Here is a 23,960-nt window from a genome sequence, read left to right on the forward strand (position 1 = left end):
TTGTATTAAGTTATGTGTTATTTGTTGTAAGCCAGAATTTGAACGTATCTATTTATAATTATACTCCCTACATTCTTTTGTGATTGCAAGTTGCAACGTTTGTAATTTTACAATAATTACACATATACTTCTTTGATCGTTTTTTGTGATTCATACGTTGGAAAAAATATATATAATCAAGTCAGATCTTATTAGATTCTTCTCGAAAAATATTTTTATACATGATATCAACAATTATAATTTTTAGAAAATTATAATACTCCCATCATTTTTATTTAACTGACACCATTCTTTATCACGCTTGCCAACGTACTATTTTAACGATTAATAGCTCTGATCTCGACATTGTAAATTGTAAAAGTGGATATTAATAAAATATACAATGAGACGATTCAAACAAGATCTCACTTGTCTAAGTTTTATCAGTTGTCCTCCCATCCCCCCAACCTTTAGTCGGATTCTCAAAGGTGCACTTGCTTTTCCTGGAGTGATTAGATTGAGTTCTTTCCTTTTCTGTGGGTTTGACTCACTTTCGTAGTCTCTCATTCCACTCCTCCCTATCCTATCGTAGTCCATTTTGTATGAAAAGGAGTCCCGTAACCTTCTAATCGGAGAAGGCGCATTTCCTTCTTACTTTACTTTCTTTATGCTTTTTAAACTTTAAGAGCTTTTCTATGCACACGACGTAGCGAGTGGCCAGCTTCCACAAAATAGCTTTCACACTTTCAGTGCCTCTGTATTTCACTAATTTGATACCAGATGTTCGAATTTTCCTGTGATCTCTCTCCAACCATTCACAATTTTGCATTCGTCCGCTTGACATCGGATTTAGGAGATTCCATCTTTTTTGGTTTTCTATAATTTAATAGTTAAAGTGTAGTAGTGAATAGTGTAAAAGTTATAATGTGTCAATTAAACGAAGGAAGTATATAACTTAAGATATTTAGGTTATATAATGTACATTGGCAATGGTGAAATCACCAACGTTGCAATTAAAATACATAGAGGACCTATATCTTATTTTTTAACGATTATGAACCCGCACTTTTGAATTCCTGTATACGCTATTGCCTTTCCTCCAACACCACCATAACAATTACCCACACCACCGTAACAACCGTAACAAGGGGACAACCTTATCCAATTTGCGGCATCAAGCGACAATTTAACCCAAAAAAGCAGAGCAAATGTGGAACGGGCACTCTATAATTTGACGCGGGCGCTCCATAGTCCAGTTGTTCTAGTTCGGGGCAAAAACAAAGGAGTGACTGCTCAAATGGGTTCGCGCGGCTGCTCCATTTTTATGGGTCTAATCGTACAGATTAATCGTACAAAGGCTATAATCAATGATGATTAATGGTGTCGATTGATTTAGAATGCTCTTGATTGTGGTGGTGTTGAAGCTGATTGAAGAGGAACAAAAGAAAATCGAGGAAGAAGCAAGAGACGTTTGGTTTTTATTTTTAGTTTCCTTTCCTTTTCTTTTTATTTAATTTCTTTTCTCTTTTTATTAGTTTTCTTTATTTTAATAGTATACTTCGTATTAGTTTTAATATTATTATCAATTTTTTCTCTCTTCCTCCTCTCCTTCTCTCTCTTCCTCTATTTTAGTGTTCTAAAGTTGTAGCCATTTAGACGGAAATAATTTAATTTCTTCGGGGTAAGACTATTTTCGACCATTTTCCCTTAATTTTCTTTGGTTTTGCAATTTAAGTTTCAATAAACTACACAAGTACTATTGTAAAAATTTGTCCGTTTCCCTATGGTGAAGTGTCTCCCTATGGTAGAGTTGTTAGTTTTTGTTAGTTAAGTTATTTGTTTTTGTTCAGGGTATTTTTGTGTGTTAGGGTTTATAAAAAAAGTAATCATCTTTTGCTGACGAGAATTGTCATATTTGTAGCATTCATTAGCTGGCATGTTGTTGGTATATTAGCACAGACCAATTTCTAAGATGGCAAGTGTGCATAATTTATGTTCAATCTTAATATTTTTTTTTTTTTTTGAAGAAATCTTAATATTAATTACTTTCAATGAACCATATTTCAGAATTGATACAAATTGTTCTTGCAAGTGATGTGGAGGAATGAGAAAGGAATGCTCACCAATCTTTCTTCTCTTGAAAATTAACATGTATGTTTCGGTCAAAACCTTAGATCAACAATGGAAGTCATTCTACAAACCTAAGACAACATTATTTTGTGTTGCAAAAGAAAATTATATCAAAGATGCCAAAATTACAAGGATGGCTAACCAGTTTTACTTTTTAACATTTTAAGAAGAAAAAAAAGGGCAATACATCATTACACCATAACAGGACCTGGTATAAACTAGAATGTTTTATAACCTGACTTCAAACTGAAATGTCAGCCAAAGAAAGCTTGAGAAGAAAACTGTTTGTCTCATCCAATAGCAGCATCTGCTCATTTTGCATTCAACTTCTGCTTCACAGATATTTTCTGGCTAGGGCTCGGACTTTTGTATCAAAATGTGATGATGCAATGCGCGAGCCAGGAAGATAAAGGGGGTTTAGAAGAATCTGAACATTAAAAGTCGTCAGGTCAACAAAATCAGGAATGAATCAAGCCATACATCAATCACTAACTACAGAGCCATGATAACTCAATGTAGTCACATTTAACATAATTTGAAGATAAATTATGATAACAAAGAGATTAAGTGTTTAGCAACATAAGAACATAACTTTGATTGTTTCTGCTGTAACAATTGAAAAATTAAAAAAAAATCAGAGGTGGGATTGAGGAAATTTGTAAGTTATAACTGAAAATGAAACTAGCAGATGAGAAGGCTAATATAGAAGTGCTACTAGAATAACGAACTACTATGTGTAACAACACAAAGTTGCATGTAGCATTAAGCAGCTTGATCTTTTTTTTTGTTTTTTTTTTCCAGATTGCATGACAAAGTAAATCAAAGACTAATAATATAGCATAGAAGTTATAAAGTAAACCAGGAGATCTGATTCCTGCCTTCCCCAAGGCCTCTTCATCTAACAAACTAAGAATTTGTAAAGTACATGCTTGAGTCTTGAGAACATGCACACCAGCAATCACAATAAATTTGTCGAAGCTATTCCCTAAAAATGGATACACTTAAACAGAGTACAAAAGATTGCACCCATCTCTCTCTTGAGCCAAATATGATTCAGATATATAAAGATTAAGCCTTTATTTATTTATTTATATTTATATTTTAGTTCGCACTCATAGCCAAAAATACTTGTGAGAAAACAGGCTTCTCAGAAATTCCAAATTGCCCATTTTTGTTCCAAGGATCTGTTCCATAAATAAGTAAGCACGTGTTTTCAGGTTTTCATCTCACATAAAACATACATTTGCTGGACCCATGTGTTGAGAAAAGGGATTGAATTATGCACACTAAACCCCCTTCTGGCCTCATGAGCACTTGTTTAAAGATGAATCTGTAAGAGAAAGCCATTATGCTGTGGTAATACTATAAGGAAACCAAACAAGGATACATGGAAAATATATTACTTTCTTGTCCATGGTCTTTCAAAAACAAAAGATTAACCGTTCCAACCTTTGAAATTTTTACCATAAAAGTTTGTGGAGGGGGAGACTTATGAAACTAAGGGAGCGTTTGGTATAAATATTGGAAATGGAGTAGAACGGAAACAAATAAGAGAGAGGAAAGGAATCATTTAACACTTACCTTTTCTTTTGTTTAATTTAACTATGGAAAGAAATCAATTAAACATAACTTCCTTTCTTCTTATTTGAGGGAAAGGATAATTATTACCTTAGGTTTTCTAGAGGTAACAAATAGGTGGAAACCATTACTCCTATGTAACGGTAATTGTTACCCAAACCTTCTAACCAAGCATTTGGTAACGGTAATGATTTAATGGAATCCGTTTCTAACCCAAAACACCTCTTACCAAACATGCTCTAAGCGGCTAGTACAAGAAGCATTTCCCAAAGTAAGTATCCAGGTTATCTTTCTATCAAATGTACTACTCAACAGGTGATAGGCTACAAACAGAAGTGTCACTAGCTCACCCATATAAGAGGTCATTTTAAACACCAATTTTCCAGAAGCCTTCCATTTTAGTCTTAATCATACAATCTCAATCGGAAATTATCATATAAGCTTTCTTGTATCCATAGTATTAGAATCCAACCTTATACTTGGACTGTGTGACGCAGAGGCTACTTCCCCAAAACCCAGAGAAAGCACCACCATCTACTCAAGCTTATCCAGTATACTTCAAGAAAATAATCCTTTACAGTGTACTTCTAACAACTGGGAATACAATATGTTGACTATAGCAAATGAATCACACAGGAACGTACAGAAAGAATTCACCCCTACAGGATCTTTAAAGAGTATAAGACTAAGTCATACAGAACCTCACATTCAGAATTCAGACTGTGACGCAGGCAACTTCCCCAATATCCAAAGAAAATTAAGCTGACTACAGCAAATAAACCACATAGGAACATAAGGACAGAAAAAACACCCAAAAGAGGTAAGCTAGGATTCACACCTAAGAGAGCTTTGAATCAGCAATAGTAGAACACTTAACCAATTAACCAAAAAGGAAGCTTGTGGCTGATTCTAGAACTATACTAATCCCAATGACATTAGAGCTGTTTATATTAATTTAAGAACTGCTAAAAAAAAAGCGCAAATGCGAAAACATACATGTAAACCACACCACTCTATTTGATATTCCCTCCACCCTATACACTTTAGACGTCCAAAATCAAACCAATACATCCTCCGTTTTCTTTTTACTTGGAACACATTGACTTATACACTATTTACATACTCTACTTTGATTAGATTTGATGATTTATATTTAAGGAAGAACATAGTCATGTTAAATCTTGTTAGGTTCACCTTGATTTATGATCTCATATTGACAAATATTTATAATTTTTACTTTATTGGAAAATAAAGATATTTGTGATTAAATAGAGAATTGAGAATTAGACTGTTGCAAGTAAAAAAAATTGGAGGAAGTATTGCTTGGGAGCTGAACAAAAGTGTTGCATATCTGAGTTGTTCATCTTTTTATTTAATTTTATATTTTTTTGCACTTTCTAAGAGTTACCAACTTTAAAGTGATCGGGGAATAATAAATAACAAAGGATTATCAAGATTCCTCGAACAACATTTAGTTAAAGGAGATGTTAGATGGCAATTACATTGAATTACGTAATTAGAAGCAAGGAAAACAAGTATATTCTAGGAATCATGATTCACAAGAAAAATAAAAAAATAAAATCATACTTTTATGCCTCGTGAAGCAAAGAACCATAGGAATGTCAGTAAATATTATTTCTAGAAGATTCTACAATCACAAGTTCACAACATACTATCCCACAAAGCAAATTAAGAATTACAATATAAAACGATTACAATGAAGAAAATGGTAAAAAAGATTATCAACAGCTTAATCTCTTGAAATTCTAAACCAACTTAGGTTTTGTTCACTTGGCATTATTACATGTTGTCTCTATAGGTTGTTTTAGCAAGGTGGTTAACACATAAAGATGCCAGGTAAATTAGATATTGTTATTAGCTGTTAGTATACAAATTTCTAGTCTTTGGACAAAATGATCATTTACATGAAAAAAGCAAATGCCAAAAAAAGTTGCTCCAATTTGATTTTTCATTTTTTTTGCCAATGAACGGCAATTTATCAAGCATAATTTTTGTTGTTTGACCACATTAACAAGGTCAATGAATCAAAGCCTTAATCTCATAAGTGGGTCGGCTACATGAACCAAAAGTGATTATTCCATATAGTCATTCACAAAAATCTTCCTCCTCTATTTCTTACGATCAAATACCTCATTCTCATGCAAATCCATATGCTTCATATCCTTCCTACCTCCTTCAAACTAAGTCATTTTCGATCTCCTTCTACCTCATTTAAGCTATCCAAGATCCCACTCTTCCACTCTTCGTACCTCTACACTCTAGGGTCTCCATCTTACATGCCCAAACCAACGCATGCAATTTTCCCTTAGTTTGTTTGCAATGCCTGTAATACCAACTTTCTTGCGACTAAATTCATTTTTATTCTATCTCTTAGAGTGTTCCCCACATCCATCTTAACATACGCGTTTCCGTAACCTCGATCTTTTTAATGTGCTCCTTCGTAGAAGCCAAGCATTTCGTACCATAGAGAAAAACTAGTCTTAATGCTTCGATCACATAACATTCTCGTAGACGCTCTCCATTTAAGCCACCCCGACTTAATCTTGTGAGTCACGCCTTAATCAATGTCACCATTTTTCTGGATGATTGACCCAAGGTATTTAAAACACTCACTCATGGTCAAATACTTTCTTTCCAAACTCACTACATCATCGCTTGTCCCCCTCTATGTACCAAAGCGGCATATCAAATATTCAGTCTTACTCCGACTTGGCTTAACTGACCTTTGCCTCCTTTGCTTCAATTTGGCATTAACCCCATCTAACAAGGTAAAAGACAAAATTGAATAGGAATAAGTTGGCTTAAAGTTATTTGCTAAACAAGACATTAGTCAAGCATTACGATAAACCTAAATCCAGCAACATCAATCACTACGAAAATCTTACATAAGAAACATTAATAACTCTTGCTAAGGACCTATACAAAAGTTCGATTTTAGTTGAACTCCAAATTTTGATACCACCATAATAACTAATTGATAAGGTAATCAAGAATAAAGCTTTTTTACTTTGGTTTCACGGGAGCAGTAGGCTGTCTTTCAGGTCAATAGTCTGATAGAACAGTTTTTGTAGTAAATGTAAGGACAGGGTAAACAAGTCCCACTACAATTAATCAGGTATGGCAGCACTTTTTGTACCTACTGTAGATAGAAGCCTTGTAAGAGGATTGGGTTAATGGTATGGTAATAGTAGAGCATAATATGGTATCACAACCTCTGCATAAAGAACCTGCTTTCAATTCATAAACTCTCTTTCAACCACTATAATGGCATCAAACAGAGACCTTGCCTTTTAAAAAGCATCTTAGATGCAATATTATACATTTACACCCTCGCAACACAGACTACAAGGCTCTTTAGGCTTTCACCTCATAGTATTGATTCATAGAAAATAAAATAATGAAGTCATATCATTGCTCAAGTGTCATTGATTGTAGTAATACCTCAATAGTGCATCTTTAATTGCTCTAAGAATTCATCATAGTTCTAAGTAGACCTGGCAATCCTGACCTAGACCCGTTGACCCCAAAATAACGACCCGAAATGACCCGAAACTCGAAATTGACCCGACCCGTGCCCGACCCGAAAATAGAGTTGACCCGATCCTGGCCCGACACTCGAAGTTGACCCGACCTGAAATTGACCCGAATTGTTTGACTCAAACAAACCCGATACTCAAAATTGACCCGAACAGACCCAATACTCGAAATGTCCTGAACTAAAATTACCTTATAATTGAACTAAAAATGTCAGGTGCCAAAAATAATTTAAATTGTTCATCTTCAACTATAGTCACACTCATAAATCGAATTAATAGTTCTTATTATAATAATAATAAAATATAAAATTATTGATTTGAGCTAGATCCACAAATCAAATGGAACAACCCAAACATGACCCGATCTGATTTTGACCCGACCCAAATATGACCCGAATATACGTGACCCGAAAATGACCCGACCTGAAATCAATCCGACTCGAGCCATACCCGACCCGAATGTTAACTGGCCCGAAATGACCCGACCCGTACCCGACTCAAACGACCCATTTGCCAGGTCTAGTTCTAAGGAGAAGATAGTAGTAAAACCATAAGCATCAAAGTCATCCTAAATTTTTACCACTTCAGCTATTTCAAAATTTATACCTAGCAAAGTTGTTTGATAGCTACAATTTTCGGGAACCATTTTTTAAAAAATAAAATAAAAATAATATACAACCTAATAGGCCTTTTCTCCTCAAAACAATTCCATGTACATCTTTCAATAATTCAATGTAGATCATAGTATTCTCTTTTAACAGAAAGATAAAACACTGATTGCATAACCCTTAACCTCAGACAACCAGGGGTAATGAAAAATCTCCTGTACTAAAACAAGTGTCCAACATAATTCAATGACCATTAAAGTTTTTGTGTCTCTTGAACCAACTGAGAAAACCTCAACAGCAGCTTAAACATAGTTAAGAAATTACTATATGACAATAGTATTACAAAACTCCTGCCACATGGCCCACATTGCAAAACAATTTTTCAGAGCTCTTCTTCCCACATTTACTCTTTAAGAGATAGGAAGATACAATTGTATCCATGACTTCATATCTAGATTCCTATCATCTATCAACTACAATATTTATTCAGGATCATGTTCTGATATAATAAGTAAACAAACAGAATAAAAATATATCATGAAAATAGAGAACCAATATGTTGATATATTTAAATACGCTCTAGGGCATATTGAAGTGATACAAGTTACCAGCAATTTTGAGAGCTGATTTATATAGGTTGCCCCCCCCCCCCCCAACACACACACTCTTCTTATCTTCCATTACTGTGCAGTTTCACTCATTTAATAAAACTACCATCCATTTCTCAATAGCAATTTGAGCGAGCAGTATAACTTGTAGCAGTAGAAGCGCTTCATACCTTAATATACAACTCGTGCACATCCTGAAAGAAACATTTCACTCCATCCTCATTACGGGAGTCATGAAGAAGCATAAATCTTGTATGTGATATCAGGTTAAGGAATATCAAAACTTAAATGCAATACATAAAAAATTGAAATACAAACCAACATAAAGTACCTATCAATCAAAATATAGAGAAAATGTCTTTAGTGGACATAAAGACTTAGAGAAAATCATGTCTTAGATTTGCAACAAAATCCAAAGTATTCCCTCCAGCCTCAAAAAAATTAATAATTAAATAAAATTAAGAAAATAAATAATTAAATAAATCATCCTAACATCTCATCCCTAAATAAAATTATCATTTCAACTAAAGCTAAATTTCAAATCGATTAAATCAAACCCCACTAACTTCTTTTTTATTCACTTTTAGTCAAACAGACCTCAGTATCTTGCTTCTTCATGACCCCACTATCTTTTTTTTAATTCACCTTCCTGAAACTGTGCTAAAGGCAAATGATACTTTTATTATTGGACGGAGAGAGTATTTACATGAATCCAAAGCTAACAAAAACCACTAGAAACATGCATATGTTTCTCTGTACATAATGAATGACTCCATTTTGAATTTCATTCTTCAGAACAAACAAATGGTAAACCATTTTCTCTCTTCTAATTAAGCCATAGGTCATGTGAGAGTGAAAATTTCTCAATGAAGAATTTATATCGATACATGAGAGATGAAGATGAGAGAAATAGTACTTTCACTGTGCTTTCCTTGAAAAAACAATTAAATAAATAATTTTAAAAATATTAAGACACACTGAACTGTAAAATTAGGAATTGATGTGTAACTTAGAGCATTTTAATAAACTGAACTCCCGATTACTTAATAAGTTAATAGTCATACACAACACTTTATTTCATACAAAGTGAAGATACTAATCAACTCATAACGAACAGGACTACTACATTAAAGCTCGAATACATGCTAACAAGAAGAGAACAATCAAGCATCAATTCAAGATAACTAGGAAAATCAAAAAATAATTCAATAAATGAATATTAGGGAATATTTCACTTTATTAAAATAAAAGGGAATATTTCAAGGATATGACCAGCAGTTACATATACTGACACCACCAAATCATTGAACCTGTCAATCGCTTTTAGAAACCTGAAATATTACGGTATAAAAAATAAGAATAAAATGGTAAAAACAAAGTGAGAGCACTAAAAAGCAAAGAAACAATATATATATCAAAACAAAAACATATAGCCACAACAGCTTGGGATGAAAGATTAAAACTGTGAAACTAAAATTATAGACGCTTACATAGCACTGGTAGTCCATGCAAGGTCCTGGACTATGTCTAGAGATGCATGCAGAATAAACTGGTGCTGCTGTGCAGCATCTTCCTTCTGAAAATTAGAGTAAGATGGCAATATTATATAACCAGTAACATCAAGCATCAATAGATGAATAAATCAATAGCAACATAGATGCTAAATAAGTAAAGACTCTATGGACAAAGGTGGCAGCAAGTTTGCTTCAACAGGATCACTACTAGTTGACAAATTAACCATGTGTTTCAAATCTCTAAATCAAGGTACTCCAGAAATCCTAACCCTTCTTAGCCCAGGACAAGTTGGTCCCTAACTCACAGAAAACCCTAAGTCAAAGTGATCCCATAGATATATGCACATCTTGTTCTAAACATGGACTCGAAGCTACTGCCCATAATAGTGTTTCCACTTGCCCCATTGTATTAAATTTTCTTTAGTCCATCCAAACCCCCATGCAAAGCAAACAACTTATATCAAGGATTCAAGTCAATTTCCAGGAATAATATAAAATTGTAATTGCAATCACAAATATAGCCATATAAATAACAAAAGCTAGCCTTGTTGTTCATAGCTTCTTTAACAGTGTGTTTGGATTGAAGGAGATGGAGGAAAAGGAAGGGAAGGGAAGGGAAGGGAAATGGAGGGGTGGAGTATCTTCTATTTCAATAACAAATGAGGGAGGAAGGGAATTGGAGGGAAAAGAAATGGAAGGATTGAATTGTAAGAAATTGATCTCTCAAACAATGGAGAGATTTAGAAGGAAAACTCATAATTCTTCCCTCCCCTCCCTTCTTTTCCTTCCCCTTTCTTTATCCAAACACGCTGTAAAAAGTACACATGCCTTCTGCACTTCTCTCACTTTCTCTTCTATCTACTAGTTGGCATGGTTGTTCCCCCAAGAAAAAAATTTGTTAAAAGCAGCACCACAAAACAACATCCTTAAGAAGCACATCATTCTATACAATAGAATGATTAAAATTCAGCATGAGTGAAAAACTAATTGCAATCAACCATTTTCCATATACACAAAGATAATGTATATTAACACTGATTTATCTAGTCAAAACATAACAAAATGTATCATATCGACAAGCTCCATATATGAAACTCTATCTTCTAAGTTTATGTTTTGCCATAAATACCGACATCTCGATTGCGAATCTCATAATCATCTATTCTGTACCAAGACAAACATGAAAAGGACGCAATCCATGTCACTAAATTTCTACTGGAAATTTGATTTCATCAGAACTTGTGCAGACCGAAACATTAAACCCAACAATTTTAAATATTAGTCCAAATACTTGACTGATTCACCTTACTTCTAAATTGCAAATAGATATTTTTTTACCATACAATAAATTGTTATAAATTATACAATAGCAATAATAGAGAACAAATAACACAATGTTCTAGCATTTTGAGTTCAAGAATGAAAATTCTCCCCAAATAAAAAACTAACGAATTTGCCGAACTAAAATGAAAATACTTAGCAACGAATAATGGTCAAAATTAAGAGACATACTTTCAATGCAGAACCCAATTCAGCTTCATAAATGGGTATATCAGTGCGACTAACGATCATAAAACACGCCGTACTCGCCATTCACGATCAAATTGATAATTACCAGAAAGTCAAGCTGAAAGATAGTGAAAAACAAAAAAAAAATATCAAACCCTAGAAATTGAATTTGCATGAGTGAAGAGAAAAATTGATTTGGGATAGAAAAGTAGTCAGCATTTTAGATTGAGCTTACAATTTGATTTACGATCACGATCTAAACGAATGGTTAAATGTCGATAGTAGGCCACTTAAACGGTCGTACAATCGTAATACCCCCGCCGTCTTCTGGTGACAGATTTGTCGGCGTCACCTCCCTGTTTGTTTCTGAAGAAAATGAAGAGAGGTATTGTACGAAACATTTAGAACAAGTTGATGTGAAAGGTTTCTCAAAATGGTAAATACTGTAAATAATGGCAAACTTTTTAATATTTTATTGTTTTTCTGTTGACTCACCCTCTTCCTCCTCCTCCTTCCATTTTCATCCTCCCTTCTCAACCTTTCTCTTCTTCTTCAACCTTTCTCACCATCAATGGAAGACAAACCTCAACACCATAACAAACACAATGCCCAACACCACAATTTGTACTTAAATTTGTACCGGTTATAATCAATTATGCAGCAGCAAATTGTTGCATTACCAATCAAATTGTTAAATGGAATAAAATCTCTGTTATTGCACAGGTAACTGAGGTAAGTGTGTACACCTCACCGGTTACCCCGCCCCCACCTAAAACACTGCCACTAGATCCACTGCCATCTTGGGCAGGCGTTGGGTAAACATTGACATAAATGATAGTCTTTATGTAGGTGATATATATTTTCAGTTGAAATCCACTAATTCAACCTGGATTAAAATATCCAAGTTCCAAGCGGGTTCATAAGATTCGCAAACAATGTTCACATATAGCCAAAGTCTAGAATGGAATTTGGTAAATCAATATTCTGCTTCACAACAAGATGTCGAAATTTAGGCCATAAGGCAAACAAGCCTAACAACCTTATATCAACATTCTAATCAAATTCAATTTTTTTCCAAATGGGTTCAACAAAACACAGCAAAAACACATTTCTTGAGACAAACATTGGGTCAAGACCCTGTAAATTAAAGCGCTTTACTGACCTGTCCACTAAAGTATTAAAGGGTCAAGACCCTTTAAATTTTGGTCCGACCCTATTAATGGGCAGCGCTGTCCATTAACCACCCCTAGTCATCAACAACGGAAAACCTACAATAAGTACTCTTGCCAAGTTGCCAGAGAATAAGCAACAAAAAAATAAGCTCGAAATTCAGAAAATAAGCAATAAAAATTTTGGTCAGGGAAGGGAAACTCAGGCCCGTCCCTGAGGCAGGGCAGGAGGGGCGGCCGCCCTAGGCCCAGGGAAAAGAGATTTGATTTCATATTGAATTATCTCGAAAAATACATAATTTTAGGGATACTTGATTCAATAATCAAATTACGCTCATAATTTTCTTTTCTTTTGGATATGATGTTTCATAATCTAAGAATTTGCGAACCCTAAACTTAAAGCACTTAATTAAATTAGATTAGATCAAATATAAACCCTAGATTGTGAAATTGATGTGATGATAACAACAACAAACAACTTACCTTAGAAGCTGCTTCAATGGGGGATACAAGAATTAGATTCAACGGAGAACGCTTCGATGGAGAACGTTGAGTGCGCTTCAATGGAGAACTTGAGTGCGCTGCAATGAAATAACTCAGAGACTTAGGACATAGGAATGTAGGTCTTTAAAAGCCATGACCCGCCATAGTTATAATATGGGTTAGACCCGGCTGATAAATAAATGAGGCGGGTTTTGCTATGATCGTCTAATTATAAGACAATGGACTTTATAAAGGTTTTATGTAAATATGTTTAAAATTAAAATATTTTTTGATATTTACATATGTCAAAGCTTGTATCAATTCTTTGAAAGTTTTTAAGAAATTTTTTAAAAAAAACAGCTGAAATTACATTAATTAAACTGAGTTTACAACAAACAAAAGGACAGTAAGTAACATAAATTACTATTGGCATAAGAAACCCTTACGCAATATCAATTAAGGTCATTAACGACATTTACTATTTAGCTTACAACGATTAAAGACAACGCATATAAGGCTTACCAATATACATTTAAACATGCGATGAGACTATTGATAAAACGAGGGAAGTTAGTGATGATATTTCGTGTTGTGCAAGATATTTTCTAACATACAATTAAAAGTCTATGAATGTTGGTGAAATGACTGAAACAACCCAAAATCAGTATGTCTTACATTAAGGACCCCAATAATTCAAATGTATAAAATCCTCTTGAGATATATGCTTCATACATGTCAATCATATTTCTTTGTGATCTGACTAAACCATATCTTATACTCTCTCCGTCCCATAATATAGTTCTTATTTTGTTTTTTTTCACGGTATTTAAGAAATGGGAGGAGAAGTGAAAAAGAACTAGACAAAAGTACAAGGCAAGTGGATAATATAAGGGGGAAAAGGTAAAAAGTTCAATTATAGACAAAAGTTAGAGAGAGAAAATGAAAAAAGTACAATGCAAGTGGATAAGTTAAAGGTAAATTAGGAAGTTCAATGAATAAAATAAAAATTAAGAGTATAATGGTCTTTACATACTATTCAAAAATAGAAATAGGAACAACATTTTGAGTCTCTAAAATAAGAAAACAAAAACTATATTGTGAGACAGAGGGAGTATATATTCTCATACAAGGTCATGATGTTGTAATGACTTTTACCGATATCACATACAAATGAGTTTAACAACACCTACTACGCGTTTATGTAAATCTAAAATTGAAATTTTGCTACATCTCCCAACAAACATAAGTAACACCACTTCCATTAAAGGACTACATTTTTAAAAAAACTAAAGAGATTAAAAACAACAATTTCAAGAGTCAAACGACTCCATTTCTTCCTCCAATTTACCCTGAATTTGACTTGTCTTCGCTTTTTGATCTATTTATTGGATGCTTCCAAAATCTAAGTTTTAATTTTTAGAAAAATTCACTATAAGTTATTAATCCGAACTTTCAGCAATTTACTCTCAATAATCCCAAATTACGTTAATTAGAGAGCACTATGAACTTTTGGGTTGATTTTCTTCCACTAGATCGATTAACCAGTGACTTAAAGAAAGGGTGATTTTCATTTTGTAAAAGCAATGTGTGATGTGTCACAACATAATTGGTCCAAATTTTTTTTGTAAAAAAAAGAAAGAAAAAAAATTAAAAACCCTTCCCAGCCAGCTACCATCCTTCCTCCCCTTAGCCCTAACCCCCGGCCTGACCGAAATTCGACCGCCCGCCTCCCCTAGCAACCGATAACAACCATTCGGCCCTTCTCTACCCCTAAAAACACTCTGGCGACCCACCTACACCATCGAAACCACCCCCTTCCCCCATCCCCCAAGTAGCCCCTCTCTTCTCAGGTCGATGAAACTGCCCCTCCTCCCTTCCCTTGTCGTTGAAACGACCGATTTTTTAGCTCCCTCAATTGGAGATTATTGCCAAGAAATTAAATGTAGTTGTGTTACTCAAGGTTTTTGTGGTAGATTTTTTTAGAATTTTTTTACAAAAAAATAAATTAATAAATGGTAGTTAGTTGTTCTCAAAGTAGTCATTATAATGGTAGTTGTTGGTAAAATTATCTTAAATTTTCACAAAATTACCCTATATCTAAAGTATAATACTCCCTTCTTCACTTTTTATTGGATACGTTTTGACTTTTACACATTTGTCAATACACATATTTGATTATTATTCATTACATACTTTTTAAAATTATAACGATTGAATATTAATAGAGCATTCGTTGAGATGGATCAAACATGATCTCACACAACTCTTTTACTTTCGTGAGTAAATTTAAATATTATCTAATTCCCTTTATCCCAGAATACATGACACAGTCAATATTGCACGCATGTCAATGCATTACTTTGAATTTATTTGTATATAATTAATTATTATGAAAATTATTTTAAAATTATATTTTAAAACTTTATATATATACCTATTTAACAACATATTTTATGATAAAATAAGTTTTTATTATGTTAGTAAAAAAATATGATCAAAACTAATACATATATAGTGAAAAAAGTCCAATGTCTCATATATTTTTGGACGGAATGAGTATTATGAATAACTTTTAAAATCTAAACATAACCAATAAAAAGAAACAGTTGAAGTATTATGAATAATATTTAAAATATAATAATAACCAATAAAATACGGAGGGGTACCCTACAAAATTTATCATCCTAAAGTTTTTGTAAAAAAAAATCATCCTAAAGTAATTGAAACACTTTAATATACATATTGTTGATACATAACATTATTTTACCTTTAATAATTTTGATCATATATTTAGTATAATTAGTTGATACTATGAAATTTTATACAATGCATCAATTTTTGTGTGCATATTATTTATAGAATTCAAGTCAATCTCCTAACAAATTATGCCGATTAAAGTGATGCGCACTTTAAAAAATGGAGGAATTATTTTTTCTTGCATTAAATGTTTGAATTTATTATAATTGTAGTTATATAAAGATATCTTAATGAATGTTTTTTTTATAGTAATAGTTTATATTAAAGTTATCAAAATCAAGATTCCACTTTGAATTGGAAGGGATTTAGATGTGTATGTGTTACTGATGATAGTAGTTGTTTCAGAAGTTTTCTTACAAGTTTTTATTTCTTACATGAGAAGGTTTTTCTTGTTTTAGGCTTAAAATATTTTAATTATGCAATTTTATTTTGACAATAATTATTTTTACGATATAGGAGAATTGAGTGATATGATTTTTAAGTGGTTGATAATTGGAAGTGATATGTTTTTCTTGTTTCAGAAGTGATATGATTTTTGGTATATATACATGTATAGATTTTTTAATATTCGCATAGTATCTTAATAGGTATTTTATATACTTTGAAAATTAAAGTGTCATCATTATAAGAAGATTATGATTCTTGGATTGTTTGATAAATTCTATTTAAGGACATGTTTACAAGCATGATAATAAATGATAATTTAATTATGAGATGATACATTTATGAAACATGATTATTATTGATTTCTCACTCATAATTATAGATTGAAACAAGTAAGTCAATTTAATACTCTTTCATAAAATGAGATGAATCAAAGAAGGATTTCAATGTAGAAGTGTAATTATGCACATTTTATGTGTGTCAAAACCATGTAATAAATTGATTAATCACAAAATAAATTATCACATATAACTATTTAAAAATATAATATTCTAACGAATAAATCACAAAAGAAATTCAAAAGAGGTGTGTGAATAGTGAAAAAGTGTAAATAATGCAATTAAAATAATTGATGAAATCTAATCTAATATTATATAAATAAAGTAAGCATTTTTAAAGAGCATTTGGCGCGCCACATAAGCAAAGGTATGTTTTCGACCAATTAAAAATTAGATTTCTATTTTATATTAGAATTAAAAAATTCACTTGCCACCTAAACAAAAGTGACGAATGAGATTTAATAATTTTGCCACGTAAGTAAAAACAACGAATAGTGATTTATTAGGATTTAATTTATTTTAAAAACTAAAATTATCTTTTAGAAAAAATCATGTTTAGATATATGATTTATATATCTACCATTGTAAGATAAATTTTGATAGTATTTGTGATAAAAGATAAAAATCGTTCATTATTATAATTGAATTACCATTATGAATTGACGCATCATTCGACACCAATAAAATTTCGTATCACTATAAAACCAAATCAATCTAATTTTGTATCAGTTTTATTAGGTAATACTTAGCTTAATTTTTCATATCCATGTTTAAGTGTATATTTGTGATTATTGCTTACATTGTGTTTATTTGGGATACTTAATGATTATATGTTTATGTTTGTTTACCGAATTTTGTTTTTACATGCAGATCTAATTTAATCATAGAATTAAATTCGAGCAAAATGATTGAAAATAAAATCAAAGTATGAGTTTCTCGCCTAATGTCCTATTGGATGAAGAGGTATTATATCATTATAAATTGTTTACATTTATTAAATTTTTCAATAAACCTTTTTAGTTTTTATTAATTAATTTAATGATAAAATATATTGATTTATTTTATAAGACTATAAAGATTAATTTTGTATAAATTTTATTTTTGCTAACCTGTTCAATTTATCCACTTTTATTAGATGAAAGAGAGATGAGTGTGAACAAAGTTGGTGAAAGATAAATAGTATACATGTTTTGTTCATATGTTTATCTATATTAAGAATAAATTTATTAAAACGACGAATAATAATTTTGAATTTAAATTACTTTTATAAAAAAAATTATCTTTTCACATTAAAGATTCTATCCTAATATATAATCTATGAAATATCATATTTACAATTATTTTTTTTGAAAGATATCATATTATTGTCATATGACTAACAACAACGAATAAAATACAAAACAACAATAAATATATTCGTATCAAAAATTACATTAAAAAAATTATACTTTTTTAATAGGCAATAACATATTAATTAAATTATTATGTGTTTTTTTTATGAAATTATTAAATAGTAAAATAAATCAAATAATTATAAAAAAAAACTTAGAGTATATTGGAAAATATCTTTTCTTGACATTTATGTATGAATAATCGTGTTATGATAAGAAATAAAAATTATTCCTTAATAATAATTAAATTAAAATTTGTGATATTTACCATTATAAATTGACGCATCATATGGCACCAACAAAATTTCGTATCAATACAAAACCAAACAAAACAAATTTGTGTCATTACTTTTGTGTCAGTTTTATTAGGTCATCAATGGTTGGGTAATTCTTAGCCTCATTTTTAAAACCATGTTTAAATGTATATTTGTGATTATTGCTTAAATTGTGTTTATTTGGGATACTTAATGATTATATGTTTAGGTTTTGTTTACTGAATTTAATTTTTACATGCAAATCTAATTTAATCAGAGAATTATATTCGAGCAAAAATCTTTGGAATACCAAAGTACGAGTTTCTCGCCTAATGATCCTATTGGATGAGGAGGTATTATACCTTTGTAAATCGTTCAGTTCAGTTCAGTTCAATTCAACTTCAATCAGTTCAGTTCAGTTCAACTCAGTTCAGTAAATCAAAACAGGTTTTAAGTCAACTATAATGTTACAATAGTAGGGAAAAAAAAGTAAAGATTGTAAGAGAGGTCTTTGATAATTTTGATTTTTTTATATATTATAGTTTCTGGTAGAATATCTATATTATTATTGTAAAAATAACCATTGTAGTAGTGTATACATATAACTCTATTATTAAGGACATATGATAATGAAATTTCATTATAAAGATTTAATTTTATTCAATTAGATTAATTTTAGTAATGCAACACTCTTGGTAGTATATATATATATATGTGTGTGTGTGTGTGTATATATATATATTTCATTTAACTATTTAAAAAATTATAAAGTCATATCTTTTACTATTACTCCCACCGTCTTTATTTTAACCCTGTAGTTTTGGGTTTACTTTATTAATTTTTCATTGTATAAAGTTGATACAGAGTAAAAGAATAATGGTGGTCTAAGTTATTGTTTGTGAAAGAAAAATAGTGGCTATAACTATATATGTATTGTGGAACAACGTGTTTTCATTATACAAACGAATCATAGGTTAAAAAAAATACGAATAGGATTATGATTTTATTCTAATATTTATATCACTTATAATTTTCATATAACTAATATTAAGTAAATTAAGGTCGCATTGTAAGTTGCATAAAAATAAAACAAATTATCCGTTTTCTAACAAGCAAAATAATAAAAAAATTATAGGGTTAAATTAAGAAAATAATCTTTTCAGGAGATTTATGTATAAAAAATCGTACATCGCACGGGCTTCCATCTAGTATATATAAATAAAGTAAAGCATTTTTCAAGAGCATTCGGAGCGCCACATAAGCAAAGGTATATTTTCGACCAATAAAAAAATTAGATTTCTATTTTATTTTGGAATTAAAAAATTCGCTTGCCACCTAAACAAAATTGGCGAATGAGATTTAAGAATTTTTCCACGTAAGTAAAAATAATGAATATTGATTTATTAGGATTAAATTTATTTAAAAAACTAAAAATTATCTTTTAAAATAATCATCTTTAGATATAGGATTTATATACGTATTATTATAAGATAAATTTTGATAGTGTTTATGATAAGAAATAAAAATTATTCCTTAATTATAATTAAATTAAAATTTGTGACATTTAGATGAAAAAATTCCAATGCATAAATTTAATTTTGTATAATTACAATTTTTAGATTAATTTTTCAACAATTATTCACTTTCTGGTAAATATTTTAATTTATTTTATAAGACTATAAAGATTAATTTAATATAAATTTTATTTTTGCTAACATATTCTATTTATCCACTTTTATTAGATGGAAGAGATATCGGTGTGAACTAAGTTGGTGACCCTATCGAATTTTTTTTTTAATACATATTTTTTTTACATCGAAATATTATATCTAATAACTTTATTTTTAATGTAAAAAATGTTATGAGTATAATTTAATTACAAAAATTATGTTTATGAGATTTTATGTATTAAAAACCGTAGGATATTAGGATTTAAATTATTTTAAAAAAATAAAAATTATCTTATGAAATTAATGGTTTTATCTAAATACCCGATTTATAAGATGTTTTTTTCATAAAAAAAAATTTAAAAATTTTAACCCAATAAAAAATTTTACCTTCTGTAAAAATTTTATGTCTAAAAATTTAAAAAGACAGATAATTTGTTAGAGATCAATAGGTCACAAGAAATATACATAATGATATATATATTTGAGAGTTTAATTTCAAGTGTAAAAAGCAACGAATAATGATTTAGGATTTAAATTATTTTATAAATAAAAAATTATTATCTTTTCACATTAAAGATTTTATCCTAATATGTAATCAATGAAATATCATATTTACAATTTTTTTTTTGAAAGATATCATATTATTGTCATATAACTAAGAGCAACGAATAAAATACAAAACAACAATAAATGAAGTCGCGATATAAATTACATTAAAAAATTATTTTTTTGTAATTGACAATATCATTTTAATTAAATTATTATTTGTTTTTTTTTTGTCTGAAATTATTAAATTGTAAAATAAGTCATATATATATATATATATATATATATATATATATTAAAAAAAAACTTAGAGTATATAAGAAATATCTTTTCTTGAGATATATGTATAAAAATCCGTGCATCGCATAGACTTTCATCTAATTATTTTACATATTATTTAAATATATTCTATTTAAATAAAAAATATTATGAGTATCAATATTTCCTTTCTCATTTTTACAATTTATTTATATTTAATAAATTCATATTTACAATTTAATAATATTTATATTTAAATATTATGAATTCAGTAAAAACGAATTAGATGGAAAAAATATCATACTTACAATTTATTTATATTTAATAAATTCATTATAAATTATAGTAAAAAAATAAATATTAAACTTTTGTAATTTTGTGTGAAATTATTAAATACAATAAATCAAATAATTAAAAATCTTAGATGAAAAAACCGTACATCTCACGGCTTCCATCTAGTAATTAACAAATTACGTAAAATTATTTACTAATTATCAAATTACTAAATATTTATAATTATAAAAACAAATGATTTGTTCAACAAAAGTATTATCATTTTGCCCCGGGCCACTAGAATATTAGAAACGGCTATGGGGAAATTATTAAAGTAGCAAATCTGAGATGACAAATAAACTAGTAGAAACAAAAATTTGATTGAAAATTAACACAAATAGATAAAATAAAAAAAAAAGATGCAGATAAAAAATCGAATTCCCAACAAATACTAGTAGATTGAAAATCCAACAAAAAACCGAAATTTCTAACATATAGAACGAAATTCACAACAAATAAGATATAATATAATCACTATATTAACATCCAAATGAACAAGCAAACCAACAAAAACATCAAAACAATGAAATCGACATACATACCTGAGGTTAAGGTCGAAAAGAATGGCGATTTGCCGAGCAAATGCGAGTAGAAGATCGAAAATGAAAAATAAAATTAACGGCGGATGGGCGTGGAAGGGGATCTGAGTCGTGAGAGTGTGAGGGCCTGAAAGCCGTGAACGGTGGCCGGTGGCTATGAGCCTATGAAGGGTGAGGTGGCGGCTTGAACATAGAGAGAGAGGGAGGAATTTAGTGTTTTTACCTTTTAGTGAGAGATTGAAAGTAAGTGAGTAATGTGCTTTGTTAATTTTTTCAAAAAAAAAAAAAAAATAAAAAATTGTGTTTTGTTAATTTGTTTAAGGAATATTCAATTTTTTTTAAAAAAATATATCTAATTTCAATATTTACCCTTTTAATTTCGAATATCCGAAAATTTGAAAATCATATCCAATATCGATCCAAAATGAAAATTCGGATTAAATATCCTAAAATTTGGATTGGTTGTGAATTGAATTTTCGGATTTTCGAATAGTTTTGTATAGACCTAGTAGCTAGCCGGATGCTCTAAAAGAGTTAACTTGAATCCTATCTATGTACAAAAACAAAGTTAAAAAAAAATAAAAAATGAGTCCTCTCTTAATATCTCCCACAGTCCCACCTCTCCACCATTTTATTTGTGAACTGCTATTCGTCGTTCGCAAATTACAGGGTGACGCTCCCATTTTTAGGTGAAATGACATTTTGCCCTTGTATGTATTTTTTCTATATAAGGGTCTACCATGAGTCACTTTAGTTACTGACAAGCAAAATAATATTCCCGAGCCCACCACTTGTGTTAAAAAAATCCCGAGCCCCAAAAATTCCCGGTCCCACCATTGTATGGTAATCCCGAGGAATTTTAAAATCCCGTGGCAGAAATGGAAAGTGTACCGAGCGGTGTTTGACGATGAACGACGACAACGTTCACACGTCGGAGGGTTCGTCGGAAGAAACTGTGAGTTATTCGTAAATTTATTTATTTTTTTGGAAAGGGGACATCCACCCAAAAAAATCCGGATGTTTAAGTGGGGATCCGTCCAAAATTTCCGGATCTCCCACTTAACATCCGAAAATTTCAGGCGGATGGATGTGAAGTGGGAGATCCGGAAATTTTGGGCGGATCCCCACTTCAACATCTGGATTTTTTGGGCGGATGTTCCATTTATAATTTTTTTTTTAAACGTAATTGTCTTTTTATTATTTTTATTATGAATAATAGTTATGTTAGTTTATATTATGTATTATTTGTTAATATTATGTACTTATTATTATTATTATGGTTATTATTATTAATTTTGTTAATATTACTAAATTTTTGTTATGATTATGATTATTATTAATATTAATATTATTATTATTAACATTTATTATTACTACTATTATTACTGTTGTTGTTATTATTATTAATGTTATTGTTGTTGTTAGTATGATTATTTGTTGTTGTTGGATGTTTATTATTTTTATTGTTTTGATGCGCATGAATTGGGTTGCGTAAATTTTGTTGTTTGTAATTGTTTTTTTGTATTGTATTATTGTTATTATTACTTTTTTTTGTTAGCATTACTTTATGTGAATGTTAGTTATTGTTATTATTATTATTATTATATTAGCTATTATTTGTTATTATTATTATTGTTGTTGTTGTTGTTGTTGTTGTTGTTTTTGTTAAATTTAAAATACTAATCCTTGCGTGTTTTATTTGTTAGTGATGTAATTATATAGGATTCGGAGGTTGAAGACGGCGGTGACGTTGTGAATTACAGTGCACATTTTGTGACAGACAAGGTTTTTCTAACGTTTGAGGATGCAGTTATATGGGCGGAGGCTGTTGCAATAAATCTGGGATTTATTTTGGCGAAATCGTCTTTCAACAAACAGAGGGATGGTCGTCCATATCGATACTTAAGATGTGATCGGGGACGCAGGAGTAAGCCGAGAGATCTTGAGAACGCAATTCGGAAGGACACCAAAACCAAGGGCATTGGTTGTCCTTTCTACATCAAGATATTTTACGAGTTCATCACCAATACTTGGGTTATCCGGGCGAAAAATGATGCAACTGGGACCCACAACAATCCAATGATTGTGTATCCAGAGGGTCATCGTAAAATTAGTGGGTTGAGCCTGAATGCAAAGCAGGTTGTGCGTGACATTACGAAGTCTAAGGTTGCACCGCGTAACATCATGGCGACTATTGCGGAGCAATTTCCTGATGATCATCCAAACATCAGACACATCTACAACTGCCGGAATGACTTCAGAGCGGAGATGTCTGATGGGAGAGGAGTTGTTCAACAATTTCTACATTTGGCGAGACAGAGTCAGTATCTTTACTGGGTCATGTCTGATGATGAA

The 23,960-nt window shown here is 30.7% G+C and overlaps 1 protein-coding gene across 2 annotated transcripts; it reads right to left on the bottom strand.

The window, feature by feature from the left end:
- Positions 1 to 1,987: 1,987 nt before the first annotated feature.
- On the bottom strand, positions 1,988 to 13,288 carry LOC110717397 (trafficking protein particle complex subunit 2). Of its 2 annotated transcripts, XM_021896081.1 has the most exons (8): positions 13,136 to 13,288; positions 12,646 to 12,729; positions 11,719 to 11,849; positions 11,487 to 11,601; positions 9,951 to 10,036; positions 9,730 to 9,791; positions 8,631 to 8,716; positions 1,988 to 2,536 (listed from the first exon to the last, which is right to left on the bottom strand). In XM_021896081.1, the coding sequence occupies exons 4-8, from the start codon at positions 11,565 to 11,567 to the stop codon at positions 2,444 to 2,446; spliced, it is 408 nt and encodes a 135-aa protein (XP_021751773.1). In that variant the 5' UTR covers positions 11,568 to 11,601; positions 11,719 to 11,849; positions 12,646 to 12,729; positions 13,136 to 13,288; the 3' UTR covers positions 1,988 to 2,443. The 2 variants fall into 2 exon arrangements, with proteins under 2 accessions (XP_021751773.1, XP_021751774.1); XM_021896082.1 differs by lacking the exon at positions 12,646 to 12,729 and having other exon boundaries at positions 13,136 to 13,281.
- Positions 13,289 to 23,960: the final 10,672 nt, after the last annotated feature.

This window comes from Chenopodium quinoa, unplaced genomic scaffold (assembly GCF_001683475.1).
Source record: "Chenopodium quinoa cultivar QQ74 unplaced genomic scaffold, ASM168347v1, whole genome shotgun sequence".
Classification (NCBI taxonomy): domain Eukaryota; kingdom Viridiplantae; phylum Streptophyta; class Magnoliopsida; order Caryophyllales; family Amaranthaceae; genus Chenopodium; species Chenopodium quinoa.